Source organism: Dendropsophus ebraccatus, chromosome 7 (assembly GCF_027789765.1).
Source record: "Dendropsophus ebraccatus isolate aDenEbr1 chromosome 7, aDenEbr1.pat, whole genome shotgun sequence".
Lineage (NCBI taxonomy): Eukaryota > Metazoa > Chordata > Amphibia > Anura > Hylidae > Dendropsophus > Dendropsophus ebraccatus.
This window is the reverse complement of record NC_091460.1, coordinates 146,402,511-146,429,060: the sequence shown is the minus strand read 5'-3', so window position 1 is coordinate 146,429,060 and position 26,550 is coordinate 146,402,511. Positions and strand designations below refer to the sequence as shown.

The 26,550-nt window shown below is 41.4% G+C and overlaps 1 protein-coding gene across 4 annotated transcripts in view; it reads left to right on the top strand.

The window, feature by feature from the left end:
• The window catches only part of LRBA (LPS responsive beige-like anchor protein), a 384,885-nt gene that overhangs the window by 306,217 nt on the left and 52,118 nt on the right, over positions 1–26,550 (top strand). For 3 of the 4 annotated variants that reach the window (XM_069978673.1, XM_069978676.1, XM_069978675.1), the window contains 4 exons: positions 6,944–7,111; positions 15,197–15,286; positions 20,997–21,174; positions 22,629–22,691. In XM_069978673.1, coding sequence (XP_069834774.1) covers positions 6,944–7,111; positions 15,197–15,286; positions 20,997–21,174; positions 22,629–22,691 — 499 coding nt within the window. Of the gene's footprint in view, positions 1–6,943; positions 7,112–15,196; positions 15,287–20,996; positions 21,175–22,628; positions 22,692–22,778; positions 23,143–26,550 lie in introns of those variants that run through there. The other variant, XM_069978674.1, reaches the window with a different exon arrangement.

Below are 26,550 nucleotides of genomic sequence, written 5' to 3'. Positions count from 1 at the left end.
ATCTTTTGAATGATTTTTTTTTAAATGTAGCACTGCCATAGTATAGTACATAGTAAAGAGTTGCAAAATTGTTGTAAAAAATTGCACAAAAAAATTCACATGGTCAACCAGACTAAGGCTTGCACCAGTTTTTGTGACGTTAAAAAAAAAAAGTTGAAAATGATAATTGGGCACTAATCCCCTATAATGCAAACTTTTGGGTGAATAATCAAAACAGAATAAAAAAAGTTCTATCTAAAAAAAAAATATTCACCCTATGCATAACATTGAGACAGTGAGGCAGGAGGGATTCCGCTTGGAATTTCCCCCTTTTTTCCGCAGTCTGAACGGGCCCATTCACCTAAAAATAGGTGCAAAACCCCTGATAAATTTCCCCCAAAGTTTATGTATGAATATATTGATGTACAACTTAACAACACATAAACTAAGTATTCTGACTAAACGGAACATGAAAGCAAATAAAAAAATACTTTATATAAACATATACAAATATAATTAATATTAAAGGGGTTATCCAGCGCTACAAAAACATGGCCTCTTTCTTCCAGAGACAGCACCACTCTTGGACGGGGTCTTGCTGCTTAGTTCCATTGAAGTGAATACATCTTAATTGCAAACCGCACCTGAACTGGAGACAAGAGTCGTGTGACTGAATAACCCCTTTAAATTCTGATGGAATAATTGTGACAATGAATGATTGAAGCCAAATACCTGCTAATTTTATGGTCAGAATACCCACTGATGCTTCCAAGTGTTGAAGGGAATCTGTCAGCTGCAATTCATGTTTCAGAATTCTGACACTGTTAGATCAGGAAGACACATTGTACCTTTCTTATATCTGTCTGTGCTTCCAGAATGTACAAAGTGCTTTTATTATATAGGATGAATAGTCAAAGAGGCGTTCCTGAGCTCCTGATACCTCCTTACTCCCCCTCCCATCCCTGACCCCACTGTAACATCTCCTTGTTTCCCCTACCATCCCTGACCCTGCTTGGGACTCAGCTTCCAGGTGTCAATCAAGCAGGAAGGGGGGACAGAGGAGAGATTATTCCAGCTGCAGCTATTCGAGAAGCCTCTTTGACTTTTTGTACCAGAGAAGAAAAGCCATTTTCTATGTTCTTAGAAGCACAGACAGATATATGAAAGGTATCCTGTGTCTCCTTGCTGTCTAATGTTAGCAGTTTGGGACGTGAATTGGAGCAGACAGATTCCCTTAAGTTCTCCAACAGTCGTTTAGAGGAAATGTTACGTGAATTGTAATACTAAAGCATGGGGTTATGGAAGTCTTGCAAAGATTCACATAGGGACCTTGTTGTGCCATAATTGAGCTATTATACCTGTATAATAATAAGTACTGGTAGAACGTTTGCATAGATTTAAATTCGATTTGACAGCTATATGACTGGTTATGTAAGGGCAGCATATTGGGCTCTGTTCACACCTCCACTGGGGACCTGATTGCCGCCATAAACACCAGAACCAAATGGTCCGATCATGAACCAACAGTAACAGATGCAGCTCCAGCATTGGCGGTCCATCAGGCTTCTGTCGGGTGTCTGTGGGTTTTTTCTGTAGGATTTCAGTGGTTAAAAAGTACTATTTTCTTTTGTCCACAAAGATCTTGCAAAATAAATTAAACTTGTGGCTGAGCACTCTGAATGGAGCCCTGACATAAAGCTGCATTCACATGTCCATATAATCTGTGCACTCAGCCTTACAGCTCCACCATACTAGTATACAGATTTCTGTGGCACAAAAAAGCTGGTGTCATCATAGGGATAAGATTTTCTAGCTGAATTGTATTATATAGGAAAACTTTAAGACTCTGGAAATGGAGCTTCACTTTGTGCTGTAATGTATTCTAGATGCTTTTTTTTTTTTTCCTTTTTTTCTACTATTATTGTACAAAAAAAACCCAACAAAACAGAACAGTCCAGCATATGTAAAACTGTTGTAATCTGCTTTGGAGGAACATGCGGCGTACGTAGGACGTGTGTACATTTTGGCATATATAAGTGTATCTGTCCCTATGCTTTGTAGATCTCATTAAAGAAACAGATATCAGCATGAGACAGTTTGTCAAAGCTGCTACGAGCCTCGAGGGACGCTTACAACAATCCGAGGGCTGCTTCGCACAACAACCTATTCATAGTCCGATTTGATTCTTAACAATTGGACTTCAGCCTCTGATTTATTCTCCCATAAATTTGCCGCATTGCATAATATTGTATTTCTGTTCGACATTTTAGTGGATTTTGTTTTTTTACAAATTTTCCTCCGAGCTCACATTGGGCATAATTGATGTTTGGAGCCAGCTTTGGGAGCACTAACAATTGATTGGTTTTGTTAGGTTCCCGACTTGTTAAGGGGGGGGATGTTAGTGCCCCTTTGTCGTACCAATATTTAATGAGCCTTAATGAGGCAATTCCTTTGTGAAGGCAAAGGGTAAAATTAAGGAAGGTGTTCATTTTCACGTCCCCTGGAGGACATCTGAAGGTCATCATTCTACTCTTGGTGGCTTCTCTCCACCCATAATGTAAACCATGTATTTTTTTTTTTACATACTGCTCACACTCTGGTATATACTCAGCCTTTTGTTTCTGCTCTGAGCGTGTAATGGTTAAGCACGGCTGATAAAGGGAATGAAGGTTTGTGCATGAATGCTAACAGCTTGCTCGGAGCTGATATTCATTAGTGCTGTGGTGTGCATCATAGGACAGACCATAGAACTACTTGCCTGCAAACTTTAACTGCTGCTTGTCATTCCGAGCTCTTAAATAAACATTTTGAAGGAAAGGCATCAGATTCATGGGGACTTATTCATTGTGATGGCTTCCTCTTTTTCTAAGCTGTTTTCTAATCAGACCTTCTGTCAGAGTGCCGGCATTGCTCTTGGGTGTAATTTACGGTTACATCCCATTTCACATTAAAAATGTAGCTTATTAGCTTAACAGAGCGGGGATAAGAGAAGATTGCATCCCTTCTGTGCACACTGTCTTATGATTAATCTACAGATCTATTTGTTAGGGTGGGATTCAGGGACTGTGTGTGTGTGTGTGCGCCTCACTTATTTTTTGGGGCGTTAGCTGCATAACTAGATAGAGGAAGGCTACACCAGTGCAGCCCTGGTTTGCTGAGTTGTGAAAATGTAATCCTGCGCTTCAGAAACATGGCCACTTTCCTCCAGAGACAGCACTGCTCTTGTCTCCAGTTTGGGTGCAGGTTTTGTAACTTTTTTTTTCCATTGAAGTGAATGGAGCTTAATTGCAAACCGCACCTGATCTGGAGACAAGAGCGGTGCTGTCTGTGGAAGAAAGTGGCCATGGTTTTGCAGCGCTGGAGAACCCCTTTAAATCTTTATGAAGAAAATGGTGTAATAGTAGTTCCTTACTATAACATACTTCAATGAGGTTTACAGTTTGATTTTCCTACTTTGGCTGCTCACACAGTTCTCATATGAAGCCAGTGAGTACCCAACATCCAACATTTTGATGGTGTCCTTGGTTGTATTCAAATACAGGATCACAACAATGCAAAAGTCACTTTAATGAGGATGCAAGTTATGTAAAAAAAAGAAACAAACGCTCTGCAATCAGATCTGCCCCCCTTGTACAGAGCTCTACCATTCCTTGGGGCAAGTCAGTAGTTATACATGGTAGAGTAACACCCCACCTAGATCTGTTAGAAAAACAAATCATAGGCACAGTAACGTGTTGTATGTGAACTAGTAGGAAACATCCTTATAAATGGGAAGTTCCATGAGAATAAGCAGGCAAGGCCAGCAGGGGTTGTGCGGAAAGGTAATAAACAATGTATACTTACCAGTCCTTGTGCCTCGGTAGCGCAGCTCCTGGCTCTTGCTGATGGGCACCAGCTGTCATTTTCAGTTGAAATGTGGGTACTCCAGCTGCAACGTCGCGGCCCGGCTGAGCAATTGCCAGTCAGTGACTGGTGTGATTCTGTTGCAGCTGGAAGAGCTGCAGGAGGCTGTCCACTGGACCCCTAAGCGCACTACAGGGCACAAGCATAGGTAAGTATACTTTATTATGTTCCTGCATTCCCCTGTGGGGATGAAAAAGGATTGTTGAAAAAAGTTAAAAAAAAATTGCACAAAATCAGCTGATACCAGACGCAGGTCCACATCAGTTTGGTAAATTTTTTGTTAATCCTGGACTATGGGAACATTTGGGCGAATCCTCAAAACAGGCAGATTAAAAAAATAAGGTGTATCTAAAAAATATTTACCCATCGAATACTGGTTCATAAACAGAACTTCCATCCGAAAAATCCAATTATTCACCTAAAATAGGTGCAAAGCCCTTGATAAATTTTCCCCATAGTCTCAGCCTCTACTCCACCTATTTACATGGAACCTAGAATTCTTTTTTTTTATTTATCTGAAATCACAGCAGCCATAAAGTAATTGAACAAATATATCAAATTCCTTTCACATTGTGTTTTTGTAAACCGTCGACGCTAGCAATGTAAACAAGGGAGATAAATCCCATTCCAATTTTAGCATTGACCGAGCTGATATCACAAATCTGCAAACCCTCTAAGTGTACGCCGCTTTACTGCCATTGGGAGTGACTTCTCCCAGTTCACACCAATGACATTAAAAAAAATAAAATTATACAGTTCTTCACTTTATTACCGTTTTGTGTCGTTTACCGCCCGACTATTCACAACAAAGGACGTTTGCATTTATATAAACAAGAAATTGTGTTGAGGGTAAGAAAAAAAAAAGAATAATGTTAAAAAATAAAATCCTAGCATTGTGTGGGGAATGAGAATTGCTGTTACTTCTGCTGCGTTTGGGGTTTTATTGCCTGCAGAACGCTGAAGATCTCCGGTGTCCGTCTCTTATTAAGCAATTATACATGTATTAATGTTTAATAGGATTAAATCCAGAGTTTTATGGGATTGGACATTGCAGGTAGACTTTGCAGCGGGGTCATTACTGCTTGTAAATTACACGGTGTTCTTCTTAATGAAATATGCCAGTGTATACTCAGTATATTCCCAGATTATTGTTAGAGATTATTGTTGCGTCCGTAAGTTAAAGCGTTTATCACCTGCTAGCAGTATACAGTAGGATTCGTGGTGGACCGGACCCTACGTTAATCCATTTTATAGCACGCTGGGTTCCGGAACTGGATGTTTTTTGCTGGTCCTGTTTTTTAATGTTTCCTTTTATATTTCTCAGCAAGCATCAGAAAGAGTAGAAATGGGAACGTATTTGATTGAAAGTTCTAATTAAGTGTATCTTAGAAAATTAACCAAAATGAGCTGTCAGAAAGTCACATTTCCATGAGTGATGAGAGGCTTGGCAGTAAACATTTAAATGATATAAATGGCCATTTAAGTGTATGGTTTAATGTTTGTCATACATTAATGTGACATCTGACGGCAGTGACAATCAGCCAGGCTGCCGTAATTTGAACATATTTAGGGCTTTTGTGTTGAGAGCCACCCACAAATTAAGACAATTGCTGGTTTTATGTGGCAGCTCCAGGACTGAGTGTTTGAAGTCGTCGTTAATGAAAGAAGTCCATCATTTTAGTTGAGTAGGTGTCTATACGTCCTATTGATTGTTCAGTACTGGTAATCCTATTATCAGGCTGCTTATTCAGAGCGTGTATGTTAGAGATGAGAAGAAACCGTCTGCTTAAATAAGAATATTAAACGTTTGTAACAATTCTGAAACAAATATATTCTACTTATATTGTACTGGGCTGTAAGATTCTAAACTGGGTGTAGACGTAGCATGAAATAGAGGTTAGTAATAAGCATGCTTAATATGTGGACAGCTTTAGGGTGGGATCACACATACAGGATCTGCAGCAGATTTTATGGCGCAGATTTAATTTAAAGTAAATCTGCAGCTTCAAATCTGTTGCAGATCCTGTACGTGTGAACCCACCCTTAAATTGATACTGTCCCCCCCCCCCCCCCCCACACACACACACACAATCACTTAATGTGCTGTTCTCCACACCACCCACAACCTTAGATTATGCACATTCGGTATATAGCTGTATAAAACTTGTCTTTGTCTTCTTTCTGCTCTACAATTGTTTTATTTTATAAGTGGACAGTGACTATGCGGGGCTTCATGGCAGTTGGGTCCCCTTTCCTATATGGAGAGTGTCACCTAGGCGGGGCTTCATGACAGTTGGGTCCCCTCTCATATGGACAGTGTCTTCTAGGCGGGGCTTCATGGCAGTTGGGTCCCCTCTCCTATATGGACAGTGTCTTCTAGGCGGGGCTTCATGGCAGTTGGGTCCCCTCTCCTATATGGACAGTGTCTTCTAGGCGGGGCTTCATGGCAGTTGGGTCCCCTCTCCTATATGGACAGTGTCTTTTAGGTGGGGCTTCATGGCAGTTGGGTCCCCTCTGCTATATGGACAGTGTCTTCTAGGTGGGGCTTCATGGCAGTTGGGTTCCCTCTGCTATATGGACAGTGTCATCTAGATGGAGCTTTGTGGCATTTGTGTCCCCTATCCTATATGGACGGTGTCATCTAGGTGGGGCTTTATGACAGGTGGGCACTCTAACCACACAGGATGTGTAAATGGACCTCTATCGGTTTTCTGGAAAAAAACAGGTTGTCCAGAGGATGTCTTATTAGTCGCAGAAAGGCAGGGTGCCAACACTCAGTCCCCGCTGATCAGCTGTTTGATGCCCGCACTCCACAGTCACAGTCCTGTAGATAGGGGAAAAACTGATTTTACCTGGACAACCTCTTTATATTTATCTGTATTGTATTCTCTGTCTAGAAAATGAAATAACTGTAGTTTTCAAGAACAGAAAACTTTAACCATTGTAGACAATACCAGTCTGTATCCATCTTTTAGTCTCATGTGTATAAAGGGATTCATCTTATCATTCTCTTCCTTGTTTCTTTATGTGCTTTTAAGTTCTTTGTATGTTTTTGTTTCAGGCCCTGGAAAGTGAATTTGTTTCTTGCCAGCTCCATCAGTGGATTGACCTTATTTTTGGCTACAAGCAGCAGGGTCCTGAAGCTGTACGAGCACTAAATGTATTCTACTATTTGACCTATGAAGGCGCTGTCAACTTGAGCTCCATTGCAGATCCTGTCCTGAGAGAGGTAAGTGTTAGTTTAGACAGATTTTATGCATCTGTGGAAATGGGTGTAAATGATTTTTGATGATTTTTTTATTTTTTAAACAGTCAATACAGTATCCAATCAGTGTGTCTAATCAGTGCTGTGTGTTGAGAATGAAATTGTTAGTGGTAGTATTTCAGTTTAATTTGTTTATTTTTTTATCAATGGTTATATATAAAAAGAGGAAAAAGCAAAAAAATTGCAAACAGTCCCAGTAATAGTTATTTATTTATAGGCATTTACCCTTCTGCTCTCACTGGTTTTCAGACTTTTATCCTTTAACCATAGGGATGGGGGATAACAAAATGTTGGTAAAGAGCCAACCACTAGGACCCCTCTCCTGTCCCGAAATCGCCATTGCTGGGAATGGTGTCTGCATTTATTTTCTATGAGGCGACCAGACATTTTGGTTCATCGGTCATAAATGTTCATCAGCCCCATTGTAAATGAATGGAGGACATTTTTGTTATAGTTGTAGCATCATGGGGATGACTGCAGAATGACCCCCACAGATCAGCTTGTTATCTCTTATCCTTATCACAACAAAGCAGCTACTTTTGTGCGAGTTTCGTGCAATTTTTGTGCGATAAATAGGCAGCGATACGGTATGTGCGAAGGCACCCTCACTGGTATTTGCTGTGCAGATTTTCTGCTGTGCCCCATGAGATGCAGCTACACTTTTAGCTTTTTGTAAAATCTTAGAGAGAGTAACCAAACAAACAGAAGGGACAAAAGGCTGCATCACGTGGGAATACACTTACATCAGAGTGACATACGGAACAGAAGATCTGTGTCCTTGATGGACTAGTTGCTGGTTTTCTGCTCCTATTACACCAACAGATGATCTGACAGATTTCTTTAAGCCACAGCCTGGAATGGCTTTGAAAAGAGGAGAAATCTCAGTCTTTCCTTTACTACTGGTTCTTGGTTTATAGTCCATTCCTTGCTTTGGCTCAAAAAAAATCTCTCAGATAATCTGTTGTAATAGGGCCCTTAGATAGGACCCAGATGAGGTATATTCATGAGACTCCTGAGACATTGGGACATGTGGGCCGATCTTCCAGGACTCCTTAGGGCTGCATCCAACCTCTGCAGCTGGAGAACATTGATGACCCCGAATGGTTCGGCCTCTCCAATTAATGTTACTAATAACCCACAGATGTTACATGTTCAATCTATAATAATAGCCTATGTGGCACTATACAGGTGGGAAAAATAAAGTGCTGCTTTAGTAATTTAAAAAAAAATTAGAGCTGACTGTAGACATTGAATAGCTGTCAGCATGCGGTCATTAAGGTGACATTATCAGCCCACCTACCCCCATTAACATGCACCTTTGACCGTTGTATTTTAAAGGGAGATAAGAGACGTCTTCTGATGCTGCTTATATTGTTGTGAAACAATAGGAATGGACGGGTAAAACTGCAACCTGTCCAATCCTTGTTTCCCTTGACAGAAGACAAGGCTCTATGGCAGTTCCTCTAGACAGACAAAGACAGATTGTTGATACCACAATCATGGAGCTAATCTTAAGCCAAAACTTTAACATTAAGATATGATCGATCCCTTCTTCAAGTCAGTTTCTCTTAAACCTTCAAAAGTATGATGAGTTAGGGCTGTATTATGCTATGTAAGTGATCTGCTAGATCATCGCTTGCTTATAGAGCCTATTGGACAGCTCAATTACTGCGGCAAGGGCTGGACAGACATCTTTAATGATGTCTGTGCAGTCCTTGCTAGGGTATTCTGGCTGGTATAGAAAATAGTAAAGATGTATACTTACCCGTCCTACTCCCTGATGGCCTCCTGACTTTTTTTTTCATTTGGCGCTCACTGCAGCCACTGCTGAGACCTATGAACCCAGGAAAGGCTACTCAGGCAATTACTGGCCATGAAACCGTCCTGTTTGAGGGCCCTTTTACACAGAAAGATTATCTGACAGATTATCTGTCAAAGATTTGAAGCCAAAGCCATGGAATGGATTTGAAAAGAGGAGAAATCTCAGGCTTTCATGTATGACCTGATCTCTGTTTATAGTCTGTTCCTGGTTTTGGCTTCAAATCTTTGGCAGATAATCTGTCAGATAATCTTTCTGTGTAAAAGGGCCCTGAGCCAATGATTGGCTGAGCGGCTTGTCACTGCGGAGGCGGGTTCAGAAGTGTCAGTACCAGATGTAGTGATTTGGGAATACAGAGAGAAGCTTAGGAAGACACCAGGGAGCGTGGACAGGTATGTATACATCTTTATCATTTTCTTTACCCTTTCACCCATATTTTTTCTACATGTTGAAAGACTGATCATTGTCAATATTACACGGATCAATATCTGCCTGATTCTGCCTAATTTGGCATATATTCGCCCCCTGTGATAGGACCCTTAGTATGGAGCATTCTTTGGTCACACTTGAATTTTCTGGGTTTTGGTCGCAGGAGGCTGGGTTCAGACGCAGTGGTTTGAATCTTATTTTAGGCTTCATTTTGGTCTGTAGTTTTATCAAAACCAGGAGTGAAACCAAGACTGAATAAAATTATATTGGAAATATTTGTACTCCTGGATTTGGTAAAAATACTATTCAAAATGACAACCAAATACTGAGCAGAATACTACATGTGAACCAAGCGTAAATGTAAGTATTTTCTTCCTGTTTATAACCAGGCCGTGCTATTTGTATGTGAGCGTGCAGCCAGGAATCACTGTTCTGTCCGTTATGTGGAGACATCAGGCTTCAGTTTATGTAAAATATACAGTTTTCTTTCTGTTCCTCCTTGAAATAGTTTTGCATAAGAATTTGAAGGTTATTTCAGTCCCAACATGACTCCAGAACACGGGTTTGCCGTTAATCTTTCTCACGAATATAAACAACATCAGTCTTTATAGAATTGTTAACATTGGTTAAATGCTTAAGGAAATATATTACACAATTTTTCTTCCATAGATGTTTGACTGGTGAAATACAACATAGAAACCGATGTGTAGGGCTGTGATATGGAAATCTTTGAGGTTTGATGTTGAACAAAACCTGATGATACTTTTCTTGTATGCTATCAGTTATGCGTTTTTACCTAACCCTCTCCATGTTTCACAGAAGCGTTCAACAGTTATAACAGCCCTATATTTTGCTAAGAGTATTTTGTGATACGGTCCAGTGACTTTTATCCCTACGTCGCTAATGCTCTGAACAACACCGGCATGTGGGCAGGGCTCTGAGTCCTGTGAACAGTCAACAATGCAGGGTGGCGTTCAAAGGCCGGGGTGCATAACAAAGAGGTGCTGCGTTCCTAGCGCATGGGCCCCCTAGACCACGCCCCTTTGACACTATTCAACAAATAAAATTTTTGCTAAAATAAAGGCACAGAGCCAACTTATAAAGTTACTGCTGTACACTGTTTAGTATGTGTTAGAATTATTGCGCCAGTGGTTCAGAGCTGTTTGGGGAGCTGGGGGCAAAGACAGATTCACTTTAAGCAGGTTAAAGTTGTAATATAGCCTCTAGTTCATGAAGAAGGAAACCATTCTCCAAAATGTAGCATGTAATGGGCAACTCCAAATATATACAGTCTGTTTATATAGTTAGAGGCTATGTTGACACACTGTTGAAATTTAGTGGATGGCTGCCATTTGCTGACAAATAATTGCTGTTAAGTGACGTCCATCCAATAAGTTGGTTGCAAATTACTGAGCAAAATACTGTGTGGGAACATAGCTTAAAAGTGTTTCCCCATCATAAAGTGAAAAATACAGAGAAAAAAAAGGCCTAGACGCCTTGTCTATGGCCCCAGGTACAAGGGAGAAAGGGTACTATTTCACGGGCCGAGCAGGGCCCGATCAACGATGTAAACGAGCGCCAATCTGCTAGATCGCCGCTCGTTTACTGGGCCTATTCCACGGCCCGATGATCGTTGAGTGAGGGCTGCAGGGATATCGTTACCGATGTCCTTGCAGCATACATTACCTGTCAGGTCTTCTGCTCCGCTCCGTCCTCCTCCCCGGGTCCCGCGCGCTCTGGCTTCAGAATGGCCTGTCAGCTGACAGGCCACTCAGCCAGTCACAGGCCGTGGGGGTCCCGGCCTGTGATTGGCTGATCGCTCCGTCAGCTGACAAGCCATTCTGAAGCCAGAGCGCGCGGGACCCGGGGAGGAAGACAGAACGGAGCAGAAGACCTGACAGGTAATGTATGCTGCTGCTGCTTCTCAAATCGTCGGTCACCCGCCGCGCACCGCTATTCAACCGTAGGGATGCGTGGTGGGGGAACGAGGATTTTAGGTCTGGCCCTAAATGAACGATCAGCCGATGACATGATCATCGGCTGATCGTTCTCTCTATTTCACTGAGCGATAATCGGCCGAATGGAAATAGGGCCCAAAGGTAGAAGCAATGCTGCTCACCTCTTAGCCCCTTGGCCTTTATGCGCATCACCCCTATTCAGATGTGGAGTTCATCGAAGATCAGGAGCCGGGAAGATGGTTCCTGAAATTCTATGTATTATATTATTCATGTTCTAATCAAGGACAATGACAATATTGTTAACAATACAAAGACATCTAATGAAAATTGCCCTTTGGGTTTGGTAAGAAGATGCAGTACAGTAAATTGTGGTAGGATTAGGCAATCTAGTGGTCTAGGGTACAATACATAGCACAAGTAATAGTCGAATTTAATTTCTGTTTTATTGAGTACAAAGTATGGGTATTGGTCATCTCTGTAGAGCGCCATGCTATCTCGCGTTCTGCATTCTGGTCTTCCATTATCATTGTGCGTCCAGTAGACAGAGCAGTACAGTAGGTGTTTTGTACGAGCATATCAAACTTAAAGACGTAGATACTGTTTGAAATTCTCCATGAACTCGCTGCCTCTGAATGCCATTGACTGACATTTGTTTCTGTTGCTTGCGTCTGCTTTGACTAGCTGGTTTGTCTCAGATTGGCAGTCAGGATTATATTTCAGTCGGCCAACAGATGTAAGAGTCAAGAGCAAGGCAGGTCTTTACCAGTATTCTATCTAGACATTGGAATGTCTCATTGTTGTACATCCTTAGCGTGCACTCATCTACAGCAGCCATAGTTTTTAAGGGGTTAACATACGTGGCATGTATAAGCTATTAGAAAAGACTAATGGAAGAAGCCGTCCGTTTCTGCTCCGGACTGTAACGTTTTCCCATGTAATAATGTTATTGGCTCTAGAGGAAATAAGTAGATTCTTAAAAGATTAATTCATGAAGACCAAAGTGACCAGGCCTGGGATCATCTATAAATAGAGGGAGCGATCATCACATTGCTTTATATAATTGACAATGGAAAAGGAGGATCAACCCAAGGAAGTCAGGCGGGGGGGGGGGCACTGTGTTCCCTTACCCCGCTGGGTGTCCTCTTCTCCCTGTTTCCGGATATGTCATGACCCGGGTTTAACATCACAAGCGGGTGGGATTTAGCTCGTTCAGCCAATAAGTGACTACAGCAGTGTCACTCACTGGCATCCGTCAACCGGGTCATGATGTAGCCGAAGGGGAGCTAAGACGACTGCCGGCTGGGGTCCTGGAGCAGGACATGGCACTACGTGGGCACCGTCACGGGTAATGATAAACTGGAATAAGCCTGGAATAATTTTTTTTCCCCGCAATGGTCTTCCCCTTTAAATATTGATTTGTCTAACATCAGCCAATCTTTTAGCCTGACTTCAGACATTTTTGCTACCTTGAATGTTCGTATGAAAATACAGATCATATGATTTTAACACAGCAGTCATTAAGGGTCCTTCTTGTAATCCACTGCCTTTTTACAGCAGGACTAAAATACGGCAGTGGAGAGATCGCAGGAGATTGACTATCAGTATGACAGCCGGGCCCCAGCTGTATCTTCCAGCAATGGAAAAACCTCTGTTCCTGGTATATAGCCTACTGCATTGTAACACCCTATCAGCATTCGGATGACAAGATCTCTGATACCAATACAGTGTCGGACTGGCCCACCAGAGGATCCTCCGGTGGGCCCCCTGCTTTAGAACCTGCACAAACACCGACTAACATGTTGTTGTTTCTTACTGGTTCTTCATTGATGGGCCCCCAGGATTATTTTCTTTGGTGGGCTCAAGATACCCCAGTCCGACACTGTACCAATAGGTCTCCATGGCAGCCGGGGGGGGGGTCTGCAGCATGGCTGGGTACATTGCCTGTCAGCATAACGCTGACAGGCTTAATACATGCTGTAATACTCTGCACTAGATCACTAGATCTGATGATCACTGGAAAAGTTCCCTTATGGGACATGAAAAAGTAAAAAGAATAAACTGTACATAAAATAAAATGCAATAACCCCCCATTCCCCCATAAAATAAGCAACACTTTTCCCCTTCTTTTTATAAATGAAACATTAAAAAAAATAAAAACACACATATTCAGCATCGCCACGTCTGTTACTACCTGATCAGTAAAATTATTTTATTTTTTATCCCGACTACTGCTGCTGATTGCTTTTTTTTGTTGATCTTCCTCCCAAAAAATAACTAAGCAAAAAATAAGCCTGGGGAGGTGATCATGGCAAAACAGAGTGTATGTCGGGGGGAAGGGGCCCCTGTTATATTGTGGGGTACTGTTCTATGATCGTACATTGTAGGAATAGGGCTAGCAAATAAACCTATATGTCTCCTCTTAGACGTATATAAGACTATGTGCCATTAAAGTTTTCTTTTCTGGGATTCCAAGTATTCCGAGTAATCCAACTCCAGCTGAAAAGTTATGAGTTAGCAAGTTAATTATGCATTTTATTGTTGTACCTCGTATTAGAGATTTTACTGTTTAACGGTTATTTTCAATGTATGAGGAGTCCCAAAGCTTTTATGGATTAGATTGCCCATAAAACGTCTACACACGGCATCTTGCCCTTTCCTATTATGGTTGGTCTGCTTTTATTTCTCTATTCACAACCTTAGTTTCATCAGACAGTCGTGAAAAAAAGCAATTTTGAATTTGTGTCTGCGGAGGAGACATTGCACAACTATGTATTTCCTCTAAGTGCATCCATATGTGCAGGAGCCTACAGCCATGAGCTGGGTGTATATACGTCTACCTGGGACCATCACCCACAACTAGGAATCGATTACAGGGTTGTCAGGTTCTTTCTTTATAACTAAAAGGCCAAACCTAATATTACTGAAGAAATCTGAAAGGATGAAACCCCTCTTATCTGTGCAACCCATTCCTCTAAAGCTACGTGTAATTATGTAGTGGCCTGTACTTTCTGATAGACATTTTCATGTACTATACAGGCCGTGCTCGACCTCATGGCTAGTTTATGCTGGCGGGATAATTTAGCGTCAATAATACTGCCGGTACCTGTGATCCACTGATTGAGATATCTGGATGTTTGCAGTCTAGTAGAGGTCCAGCATTGCTGTCCACATTCAGATGGAGGGCTCTGTTTACTTCTAGCTTTTACCAGTTAGTCCTCTTTGAATCTCACTTGTTGCCATTCTCCATCCCATAGACTTGTATGGGCAGCATGTAATCTAATCCCTCAGAATGAAGCAAAAAAAAAGAAAAGAAAAAAAAGTCCATGTGGATTCAGGTTCCTATATGCTGTCCACTCCCCAAAAAACACATTTGTGCTTGTAAGCTATGGTTACTAATCCAATGTTTTACTAGTAGAATCCTTACTTTGTGGCATTTTTGTGGCCGGAGAACAGTTTTAATGAGACTGTAAAGGTGTTTTTCTTTCTAGACCGTTGTGATAGAGTTTATCTGTACGGTAAGAGAAGCCGTGCATGCCGGGGCTAATGATCCGCCAAACAACTGAAGTGTGTGATCTCGGATTGTTATAGCATTGCATGTTTCTGGTTATTATCACGAGGCAGCGTGGAAACGTTTTGCAGTCTTTCTCATGGAAATAACATCTATACTCTTTAAAAATGACTTCACCATAAATGCCAGTGCCAAGTATAGGACGTTCCCCCCGCAGAGATTATATAGGGCCACTCATGCATACCATTACAGCCAACGTTTTCTTCAGGTGTTGATGCATCTCTCTTTAGTTCATATTTAGCACCTTTTATTAATCCACCTTTGCTATTTTCCAGGGTGTGGAGGCTCAGATCCGCAGCTTTGGACAGACCCCATCGCAGCTGTTAATAGAGCCGCATCCTCCCAGGAGTTCAGCTATGCAAGTGGTAAGTATATTGTTTAGTTATTTCTACAGTATTGAATCTCACTAAAACTATGTAAAACAATAGAGGCAAATGTGAAGGGGTCCAGTGTAATAGTACAAAGGTTCTTATTATGTACATCTTATTTTGTATAGACAGAACAGATAACTAAGTTTCAAGGTAGATCAGTAGCCTTCACATTTCTACATATTCTTCCGTGTTATATCCAGCACTTATTGTGGTGGTATGGTATGATACCGTTTTATGGCCATTGAAATGGTCCATGGAAAGTTTTACATGTCCAGATTTTACGCCATTTGCCATCAAAACAGACTAAATCAGAACCGGATGGACATTACTAAAAGTCAGTGAGATCCCTGGAGGGCACCCATCTGTATAGGGTACGCAGGGTAAACACTGACTGTGTCTATGGCAGTCTCTATGGAGTTTAAGTATCTTGCATTCGTATGCTGCCAGAAATGAGTTAAAACTTTTGTATCCATGTTCCTCCTTCCTTGTCTTTGTCCTAGCCCATCTCTGGGGTTTCTGGGGTTTTGGCCAATGAGAGTAACGTTTTCAGTTTCCACTGACCTCCATAGGAGTTGGTTTTCCCACCCTCCCTTTCTTTCCTAGATACTATCTTGTTTAAAAAAAAAAAAATCCCCAAATTTTTTTAAAAAAATAATTAAATAAATAAAATAAAGTCAACATGAGTATTCAGAAATAAGAGTAATCTGTTTTAAGTCACAGCGGGCTGAGTTTACCTACCTAATAGGCATAGGGAACACGTCGAGTGTACACCATGGGAGTCCACCGGTGGCACACCCTAGTTAATGAATAGACACCGTTCATGCCGGTTGGTTTCCAAGTTACGGTTAAATGCCTTGGCCGACCATCACCCAGCAAAGTGTTAACCGGTGTGTTTTTATTCTCGAACGCCGTCTTTAGTTGTCTTATGAGAGCGTTTGGTATGGAGCCTACATGCAGTCTCAGATGCCATTTGGATCTGACACAGAACACATTCAGCACAGGATACAAGGCAGCTATGGTGCTCCATTGGGTGCCAAGCGTCAGAGTTTTTTTCTCCTAGAAGGTAAAACAAGAGAACAGTGGGGTACCCTGTAAATCTATGTATGTAGTCATATGTTTTTTTGAGTGTTCTTGCAGGGGAAACTGCAGTAGTTCATGGCAAGCTAAGCATTGGTGCTATACATTTAAGTGGTGCTCACCCTATAAACCAAACAATGCTGCTTAAAATCTGTAGTAATCTTTTTCTTATTATAGTAAATTAGAACGGTCTTAAAATCCAGTTTGTAGATTGTATGACAACATTGCTTTGCACAAAGGTTATATGAACAAGGGGTAATTTTGGGATATTGTGCAGCTTTCTGGTTGACATAAATTTGGGGAAATTATGGTTAAATAGGACAAATTTAGCAGGCAATTATGTCTTTCTTGGCTCAGAATGGCTAGGCTTAAATTCCTGGGTGGTGCGTAGAGGATTATGAGTAGTTGACACATTTACACGCGTTGGCCGGATGCCATACTCGCTCACTTTTCTTTACTTCTTTACTCAAAGCTTTGAGTTTTGTTTCATTAAACTCGTTTGAATCGATGTCCGTTTCTGTTTAACCCTTCGCCAGTCATTTCTGGTAATTATTACAGTACCCATTATTGTTCATGGTGTCTGTTAGCCCATCTGGGGGAGTCTAAAGCTCTGTGGGTCTGTCCATCACCATGCTGCAATTCTATAAAATTAGTCTAAAAGCAAACGGTTCCAAACATCTTAGGCTTAGACGTTGCTCTCACGTCTCATTCTGAGCTGTTTTTTCCTTTTGTTTGGTGGCGGTGACTAGCTTTTCCTCCCCCTTATTGGCATCTCATCTGTTCTTAAATAATAAAAGTAAAACAATGGAAACAGTGATATAATCACTTTGGCTTTGCCTGTTCTTGGTGATTGGGACTTCAACCATCTTCTGCCTCCCGGACAACACCTATAGTTTTTTTCTGGTATTTTTACCCCCTCTAGAAGTGTATGAAGAAGAACATGTTTCTTGTGTGTGTGTGTGTGTGTGTGGGGGGGGGGGGGGACGCCCAAACACACAGCCTGTTGCGATCTTACAAGAGAGCTGAAAAACGCCAAAGTGCCCTGAAAAAAAGCCAAACCCTAAAACTTTGTGGGTATTGTGTTTCATGTTTCCCATCTGACTCTCCTCTAACATCTGGTCTTAGCATTTTTGAGCCAAAAAAACTCCATGTGCCAATTTTGGTGTAAAAAAACCCAAAAAAAAACACCTAGTTACCTAGTTGTAGTCCACGCTCAATGTAATGTCCCATAAGCTCAATGTAGTCAGAGGATAAGGGATAAGTAGGGATCTAGAGAACAAAGGCGATGTGTAACCTGGAATACACGGCGTATGCGGGACCAGGGCTGTAGTCATTCTCTGACATTGCCGATCTCCGTGCATGGATAATGTGTGGAGCGCTGCCAGTCCCTGCTCACCATCACCTCATTCAGGAGACAATTGTCTGTTCTTGAACCCCCAACAATCCTGCGGGTAAGGAATAACAATTGATTGTTGCATAATTCCCTGTAATACCAATAATAAATGTATTACTGTGTGTGATGCGAATGAATAAAAAGATCTGGGAGTATAAAATAACAATAGCTATAAAGTGGGTAAACAGAGCGGCGTTGCATTGTGTTCTCGGCAGCCATTTGATACGAGCCGGTAATGTGTTTCCTTTTTCCTCTGGGCTATTTTGTGCTCATTTTTCTTGGGCGAGCCATCTTGTGCTGCGTTAAGTGCGGCAGCCATAATATACGCCAGGTGTAGTAATTAGCAGCCACATGAAGGCCGCCTATTTGTCTGCTGTTGAATCCCCCTGTGCCCTCACACTATCAGATAGCTGGATTTAATTGAGGCCACATCAGATGAGGCATTACTGACACCTTTAATTGAATGAGCATCCAGGGAGAATTAACTCATAATATTGATTGGCTTTTAGCCACTTGCTCAGAAGGGTGTCTAGATGGCTTATTAGTTGCTTTTATTTACACCTTTGTGCAAAGACTACAAACAGGGATTCACGGTGCAATATGTTTTTGTAAGTACTCTTAATAACTTTTTAAAAAGGGCTGATAATAAAAATGCAAATGCAGTTTTAATAGCTTTTTAATACAAAAAAAACTCTGTATAATCTCAGTCTGGGATATTGCTTTTTATTCCGGTTCATTATTATTTCATTATTGTTGCTGCCTATTTTTCTAATTCCTTCTTTTGTCTCTATGGCGTGTTGGATATACTACATTTTAAGTGGTGTTCTTCAGCGTGAGGTCGGAAAAAGATATTCTTGATTAAAATGTCACTATTCTGGTGAGGAAATCAAAAAAAGCACACTCTTAGACTATCAATCCAATGGAAAGGCCGCTGGCACCGCTACGTGGCATAAACGGCAAAATAGTCCAGAATCGGGGTCTCTTATACCCTGGTGGTGCTCCGCCAAGACATGAAGTAACCCCAACATCTATAGTCTATAAGGTACGAAACGTGCATTGCTCTTTCTGCGCAGCGTACTTGCTGTGCTGTCCTAGATTCTCTGCTATAAAGCATTGTTGTACTTGGATGGGTGAGTGCCACTTCTACTTATCTTATAGACTATGGATGTTGCTGATACTTTTAGACTATGTTCACACACAGTAAAATAAAGGGTAAATGTGATTAAGTGAAAAAAATGCAGCATTCAGTAAAAGCAGGTGATAAATAATAAGCATGTTCAGTATTTGGCTCCGTTCCCACTGAGCAAAACTAGCAGAATTGCAGAACATGTTCATTCTTCAGCGCGGACAGGGCAGGAGCGCTCCTCCCATAGACTCCCATTATGAGCGGGAGGCTAACTGCATTCCACGGCGGACAATTCCGCTGCAGAATTCCGCTAGTTTTGCTCAGTGGGAACGGGGCCTTTGGACAATAGTAATCAGTTTCAGCCATTGTTGTATGCAGTGAGTGACCTGCCGTCTTGCTTCCCATTGACTTCAATAGATCATATTATAGCATTGAAAATACGGCTGTATTTTGACCTCCTTTACATTTATTTTACTGTGTGTGAAAACACAGAAAAGGGAAAAAGCTTTCCACTATAGTTTTTCTTTGTTGTTTCCATTTCTGATTTTGACTAAGACAATGCAGAGGGGGAAAGCTCAGGCGGGGGCATCGCAGAGCAGTGCAGCCACAGAGTGACACCAACAGTATCTGCACTGTGTTAGTGTCCCGGTGGGTAATTAGTGGTGTGTAAACGCAGAAAAATATTATGGGTAAGGCAATTATAATTAATACCTATTATTTAGCACAAAAAAAGACTATATGATTAAAAACGCCCAAAATGGGCAATGTGGTACAGCCAAAATAAGGTCTCAACACCAGGAACAAACTGAAAATCTAGTTAACCCATTGTAGATCCAAGTATCTCTGCAACAGTATGTCATCAAAGTACTCTCCAATGGATACCAACCACCTCTAATATAGTGCTACAGTGCTAAGTACATGGTAAACATCCAAAAACAGGAGGGAAGAACAACAGAAAGGCCTATGAAATAACCAATATGGTAATGAGAGTCCCTGGGTTATGACCTAATGCAATACATAGAGGCTGAAGTAATATACAAGTGTGTGGTAGGTGGCAGCTTGGCTTTACACAAACAAATGGTTGCAAATACATAGTTTGCATTTGGATGAGTTTAAGAACCAGGGTAGCAGTGTGCGCTCACTCACTAGCATCAGGTGTGACGTAGCCGCACAGGGTTGTGATCTCACATCATAGGACCTCTAGATGCTCTGCAGCCCTGGGCTCTCACCTAGTTCACCTGTTCGACCACAGCAATTACTTTAAGTAAGACAGGGAATTACTTTCTCCATTTACTATAGTGTTAGTGCAACTAAGCATCTTCTCTCTTTAGAATTCTGCACTTTTGTTTGTTAGGGGGAAACTCTTTGCGGTTTTGGTGGTGATAGTTTCTCCATGGATTCATCACCCTTCAGTAACTTTTAGCAGGATCAGACTGCACTATTGCTGATCTATAGATTTCTTTCATGTATATGGGCTCCCCAGCTCTCTTCCATCCCGGTATTACTGTTCATCTAAATGGACATTTCCGCTTCATCAGTCACTGATGGCAGAATATTTTCTCACCTCAGTCGTCTTTTGCCAGGGGTGGTAGGAGGATGAAGCCGGGTGATCGCCCTGGCAGCCATGTTTCATCAGGGGTTAGCTCGATTGAGAAGACCCTTTAAATAACTGGCATGTTAAACTCCAATTCCAGTCTATGGCTGTCCTGATTTATCCTATAGTTGAGGGTTCAGGAAGGAAGACCCACCGCAGTCCGCTGATCTCTGGCCTTCTTTTGCGGATTCATGGCCACACTATTCATCTCCATTGTCACCAGTAAGATTCACCAGCATTAGATTACTACACATGTAGATTATAGTCAGATTACGCTTGTGCTTTAACTACATTGTGTATGATTTTGAATAATTATTGGTCTTCCCCTTACATACCTTAGTGCCGGTGTGCTTTGCATTGTTTGCTGCTCTATGCTTTTCTATTATAATCAGGTCTTCCTTTTCTTGTCCTGTTTCCCTTCCCTTTGTCCTTTGATTTGTCTTTATACTCTTGTCCCCTTCTTCCGCTTGTCTGGGTTTTTGTTGTGCCCACTCAACAGTATCTCCTCCTGCAGACTCCGCTGATGTTTACAGATCAAGCTCAGCACGATGTCATTATGGTTCTGAAGTTCCCCTCCAACTCACCCGTCACTCATGTTGCAGCGAATACCCAGCCGGGGTTGGCCAGTCCTGCAGTCATTACTGTCACTGCTAACAGGCTATTTGCAGTGAACAAGTGGCACAGTCTTCCTGGTAAGTACAAGGTTAATGTCACCGGAAAATTATTGCTCAGTCTTTAAAATGAAGAAATTATTCTAAAACATGAGAATGTAAATGTGCACTGTTATATTATTCTTACATTAGGCTGATCATATGTGGGGCGGACAATTGTTTTATTCCGATTAGGGTTCAGGAATTTTCCCTTGAGCCAGAACTAAGTTGCTCACTATGAGTGGCTCCCATTCTGGCTCCCATAGACTAGAAGACAGTCCCTTTAAAGTGTAGCTGTCATTTAATTATATTCAATAGTACAAGTGAAACTCTGTAATAGGTTTTATTAGGCAAAAAAGCCTCTTTCTGTACTCAAAAAACAGTTTCCACCCCCCCCCTCAGTTTTGTCTGAGCCCATTATAACCTATGGAGGGGGGAGGTGCCGAGGGGGATGAGTGAGCAGGGAGAGCAGAGAAGCAGCTGTACAGTTTGGACACACAAAATGCTGGATTCACAGGTCAGAAAGGTCAGTGCTTATCTGGGAGCTTGGTGAGAGAAGATTGCAGGGTGTTGTGCTGTGCAGGGCAGCCTTTTCTCCTCTCCGTGCTCACTCATCCCCCTCAACCTCACTCTTTTGCCTTATAAAACCTATTACAGAGTTTCTTATAATCACTTGTACTATTGATACTTATTGATTTCTGAAAAGTGACATTTACATGACAGGTATGCTTTAAGTAATGCAGAAACTTACACTTTCCCCTTTATAGAGGTGCTCCCGCTAAGGTAGTGCAGGTAATGAAGGACTCCAGTTAATACTAATGTCATGTCCTTCCTGGTTCAGTGTCTGAGTAGGGGGCACATGAAAAGCCTCCTGCCTTATGCATTGCCCTCTCACGCCTTTTACTAGGTAAATCAGTCTGTATTCTTTTTGCCTGGTCTCTATAATTCAATGTTAAATATTGTTTATGTCTAGTGCACAGTGTTATTAACTTATGCTACAGTTTTCACTCCACCTTCATGCTCTAGACCTTGTGTGTGGTTATTAGTTGTTTTATACTGAGTATTGTTACATCCTAGCTGGTATGTTGCTGTGCATATGGTTATTTGCCCGTCATGCAGGGTTATGCTATGTCAGGGCCAGGGAACCTTGGCTCTCTAGCTGTTGCAATACTATAACTCCCATCATGCCTGGACAGCCAAAGCTTTAGCTGGACCCTAGCCTTAGCCCCACCCCTGGGCTATGCCCTTGTAGTTCAGCAGATAAGGAGGTTTGTATAGTTATAAATTAATTATTTGGAAGATCATAATATATATTTCTGCTTATGTCTATGAGTGCATAGTAATAATGGTCCCTATGTGTGGACAGTATATGGAGGTGTCCTCCTTTCCGTCTTTGTGTCTGCTGCCTTCTCTATTGTCTCTTTTCGGCGCACACGTACACTTGTGTTAATCCTGGAGATGTGCTCTTGTTCTAACCCATTTTTCCCTCCCTCCAGCCCATCAAGGTGCAGTGCAGGACCAGCCGTACCAGCTGCCGGTGGAGATCGATCCTCTCATAGGTCTGTCACTTTCTCCCCTCTCTGCGATTCATTAAGCTCTGTATGGTAGCCCTGAAGTGTAGATTACTGTTGTTTTTCACTTGCCAGTTGCCTGGAATGGAATTCTCCTGATAAACCATTTGCATGCAAATTGGAATGCAATGAGCTGTGGCTATGCTGGTATTTCATCAACTCCCCCTCGTTGGCTTGCCTAATTTGAACAGGCCTAGGACGTGTGTCACCGAAAATTAATATGGATGCCGTAATAATGTGTGATTGAGAATAGCGCATGAAGCACTGTCAGGATAATATTGGATCTTTTCATCACTCAGACTTGTTGATGAGCAGGAGCGAGGCCTCGTATGATGAATTGGCGCTCAGTAATGTGCTGGAGACGCATTTTTTTTTTCCTAGGGAAATTTTCAGAACAGTCGGGTTCTTGTGTAGAGAATTAAAACCTTGGTATACGCGCTTTATTGTCTAAATCATCTTTTTTTCCCCCTTCGTAAACCTGCCTTACGTTTACACAATAATGTACAGCTATAGTTTTGTGTGTGTGTATGTATATATATATGTGTATATATATATATATATATATATATATATATATATAATTATTTTTATTTTTTCTCTTTATTTAATTCCTCTATCTCTTCCAGTTTTATATGTTTTTTCCCCCCTGTATATAGACAAAGGAGAAAGTACAGAGGATTCTGTATGTGTGAAAATGTTGTTGTAGAGATGAATAGATTTGTGTGCAGTACATTAGGGTTTGTATGAGCATGGGAAGTATCGTCTCATCCCTGTCTGTCATTGTCTGTTCTTCCCTTGTGTGAGGAGTCAAGATGATGGGCAATGAGATATGGTTTTCTCCTCCTCAGAAGTAGCAGCAGTCGTCGTGTGACTTATAGTGTGTTCTCTGACCGATGTGCAGGGATGGGAATAGATGAGCTTCAGTTCATTATCATAGAGTTTGCGAGGTTTCCCTATCAGCAAGTCCCCAGATAATAGTAAGCGAACAGCAGGAAAGCTCGGCTTGCTGGCTAAGGAAAAAAAAAAGCATTGCCATTTATTGCATGTGAATCCGGTGTCTGCAGAGAAGAAATGCTGATGGTTAAGAATTATCTGCGTGTGGCTACATATGGTTCTAACTTGTATTTTATTATTTTTCTCTATTTTACAATTTTTTTTTTGTTTTACTTTAATATTAAACATTACAAACATTTCTTATATTTTCTTATATATCTACATATTTCTATATTTCCTGTATTTCACTCTGAAGGAATTTTTTTCAATTCGTTCTTATTCCCACCCTTCTGGGACTTTGCGTTGGTCGCACACTATTGTCTTCCTTGCTTTTTCTTACCAATTACAGGTAGCGGGAGCACATTGGTAATTGTCCATTTATTACTAATAATTCTTATGCAGCATAGTGCCGGGAAGCTCCGTTCTCCATGAGACCCTGTTCACACAATCTATTTTAAGGCTTCATTTTTTTCAAGCCATTTTTTGAAATGACAGAAAATGATAATAATATGTGGTTTGCAAAGCGGCCATTTTATTTTTGTGCCTGGGAACTGCTCAAAAAAGGGCCAAAAAGTTGAGAACATTTCTTTCAGTTAAATATGAGTTTTATAAATACGACCATAGAAACCTATGTTTTATATCTGAAAATGAAGTCCAAAATATTGAGTATGAACCTTGTGTCGGTGAACCAATTACCAGGGTAGGATCTGGTAGTCACTGTAACATTACAGATGGAGGGACATATAGTAGATTCTGTTTCCCCTGCAGTGCCATACGTGGTTCCATTTGCTGTGTGTTACAGTGGCTGGTAATACAGTATAGTAAATGCATAGTCTTCATATTGTATATTCTGCCATACTGATTGCTATATAATACAGTATAGTACGTGCATAGTCTTCATATTGTATATTCTGCCATACTGATTGCTATATAATACAGTATAGTACGTGCATAGTCCTCATATTGTGCCATACTGATTGCTATATAATACAGTATAGTACGTGCATAGTCCTCATATTGTGCCATACTGATTGCTATATAATACAGTATAGTACGTGCATAGTCCTCATATTGTGCCATACTGATTGCTATATAATACAGTATAGTACGTGCATAGTCCTCATATTGTTCATTACTGATTGCTATATAATACAGTATAGTACGTGCATAGTCTGCGTATTGGTCATTGTTTCTTACTGATTGCTATTTAAGCCCAATAAAAATAATACAACTTATGCACAAAATTCCTGAACATTAAGATTCTGACAATCCCCGGGAGACGCTGAGTCCTCTGACATGGTGGAGAAAGACGAGAGATGCGGGAAGATAGAACAGGGACAGAGCAATGTCACGGAGAAGCTCCATTTATGTAACTTTAGTCGAGATGTAAATCAGTGCAGGCGGTTCTGGAAAATAACAAGCGTGATGGCACCCGCCGAGAGGAGAACATTCACTTCCCAAAGAATCTGATGCTGAACAAAATGGAATGAAGAAGCATTGATGTTGCAGCTCCTTTCGTTTTCCTGGTGCATAAACATTTCAGTTACTTATGGCCGACTCCCGTCTGCTTATAGTCTCACTTTCATCTCCTATAAGCCCTATTAACCTTGAGACGGGGAGTATTAGACATGTTAGTACATAGGTATCCCCACTCTTACTGGATAGCTCCCATGTGATGGAACACAGGCCGTCCGCTCAGGAACCCGAGCGCCTCCTTCATTTATACAATTATTACAGCTCCAGTAATACTTTATGGAAACAATACTCCCATTATTATTAATAATAATAATATTATTATTTATCTTTCTCTTAGTTACTCAGAGATAGGTGTCCCTGTCATTTAGAAAAGCGTTTGACATGTCAAATGTTTGATGGATCAGAGTGTTCAGACCCGGCCTTTAAGTAGCAGCTTAACCCTTCAGCTGACTGTGATCTCCACCTAGATGTGCTAGACCCGGCTCTATTATAAGTCTAGGGAGCCTGTGTACCGCAGCTGGACAGACAAGGCCACCAAAGAAGAAGTGAAGCCCACTATCGCTCCCAGTGATATCTAGGAATCAGAACTGTTGACATCTCTGTATTACATAAGAAAATAGAAACTTGCTGCAGCAACCTGCAAGTGTCAGGACTCACCGCATATACTCCCGCCAGCGTACATATAACAAAAACCTGTTCAATTTTGGTCTCTTAGCAAACCATTTGATTAAATAGAATGTACCGACTTACCATGTTTAGGCGACCCCAAAGAGGGTTGGACCCTGTTCTTTGCTAACTGGGCATATAGGATCAATTAAACTCCCCACTGGAGATGGGTGGAGTGCGCAACCAAAAGGAGGCAGCCACCTCCCACACATGGGGCACAAAAAGCACCGCCAGCACTCCACTCGCACTTAGGGCCCTATTCCACCGGACGATTATCGTTCAGATTATCGTTAAATCGTTCGAATCTAAACGATAATCGTTCGGTTGAAATGAAGTAACGATTAACGACCGAACGAGAAATCGTTGATCGCTTTATAAGACCTGGACCTATTTTTATCGTTGCTCGTTCGCAAAACGTTCGCAAATCATTCGCATTGAATAAGACATCGTTCGGTCGTTCGCAATAGATACGAACGCAATAGCGAAGAAATACGGAAGAAGAAACGATCGCAATTACGATCATAAGTAACGATTATCGTTCCATGGAAATGAGTGAACGTTTTCAGGTCTTTCGCAATAGCGGTCGTTTGAGATCGTTAATCGTTAACGATTATGCTAACGATAATCGTCCGGTGGAATAGGGCCCTTATTCACACTGCCATGTTTACACGCTGCCATGGCTAACATACAGAAAAAATGCTGCAGCAAACTG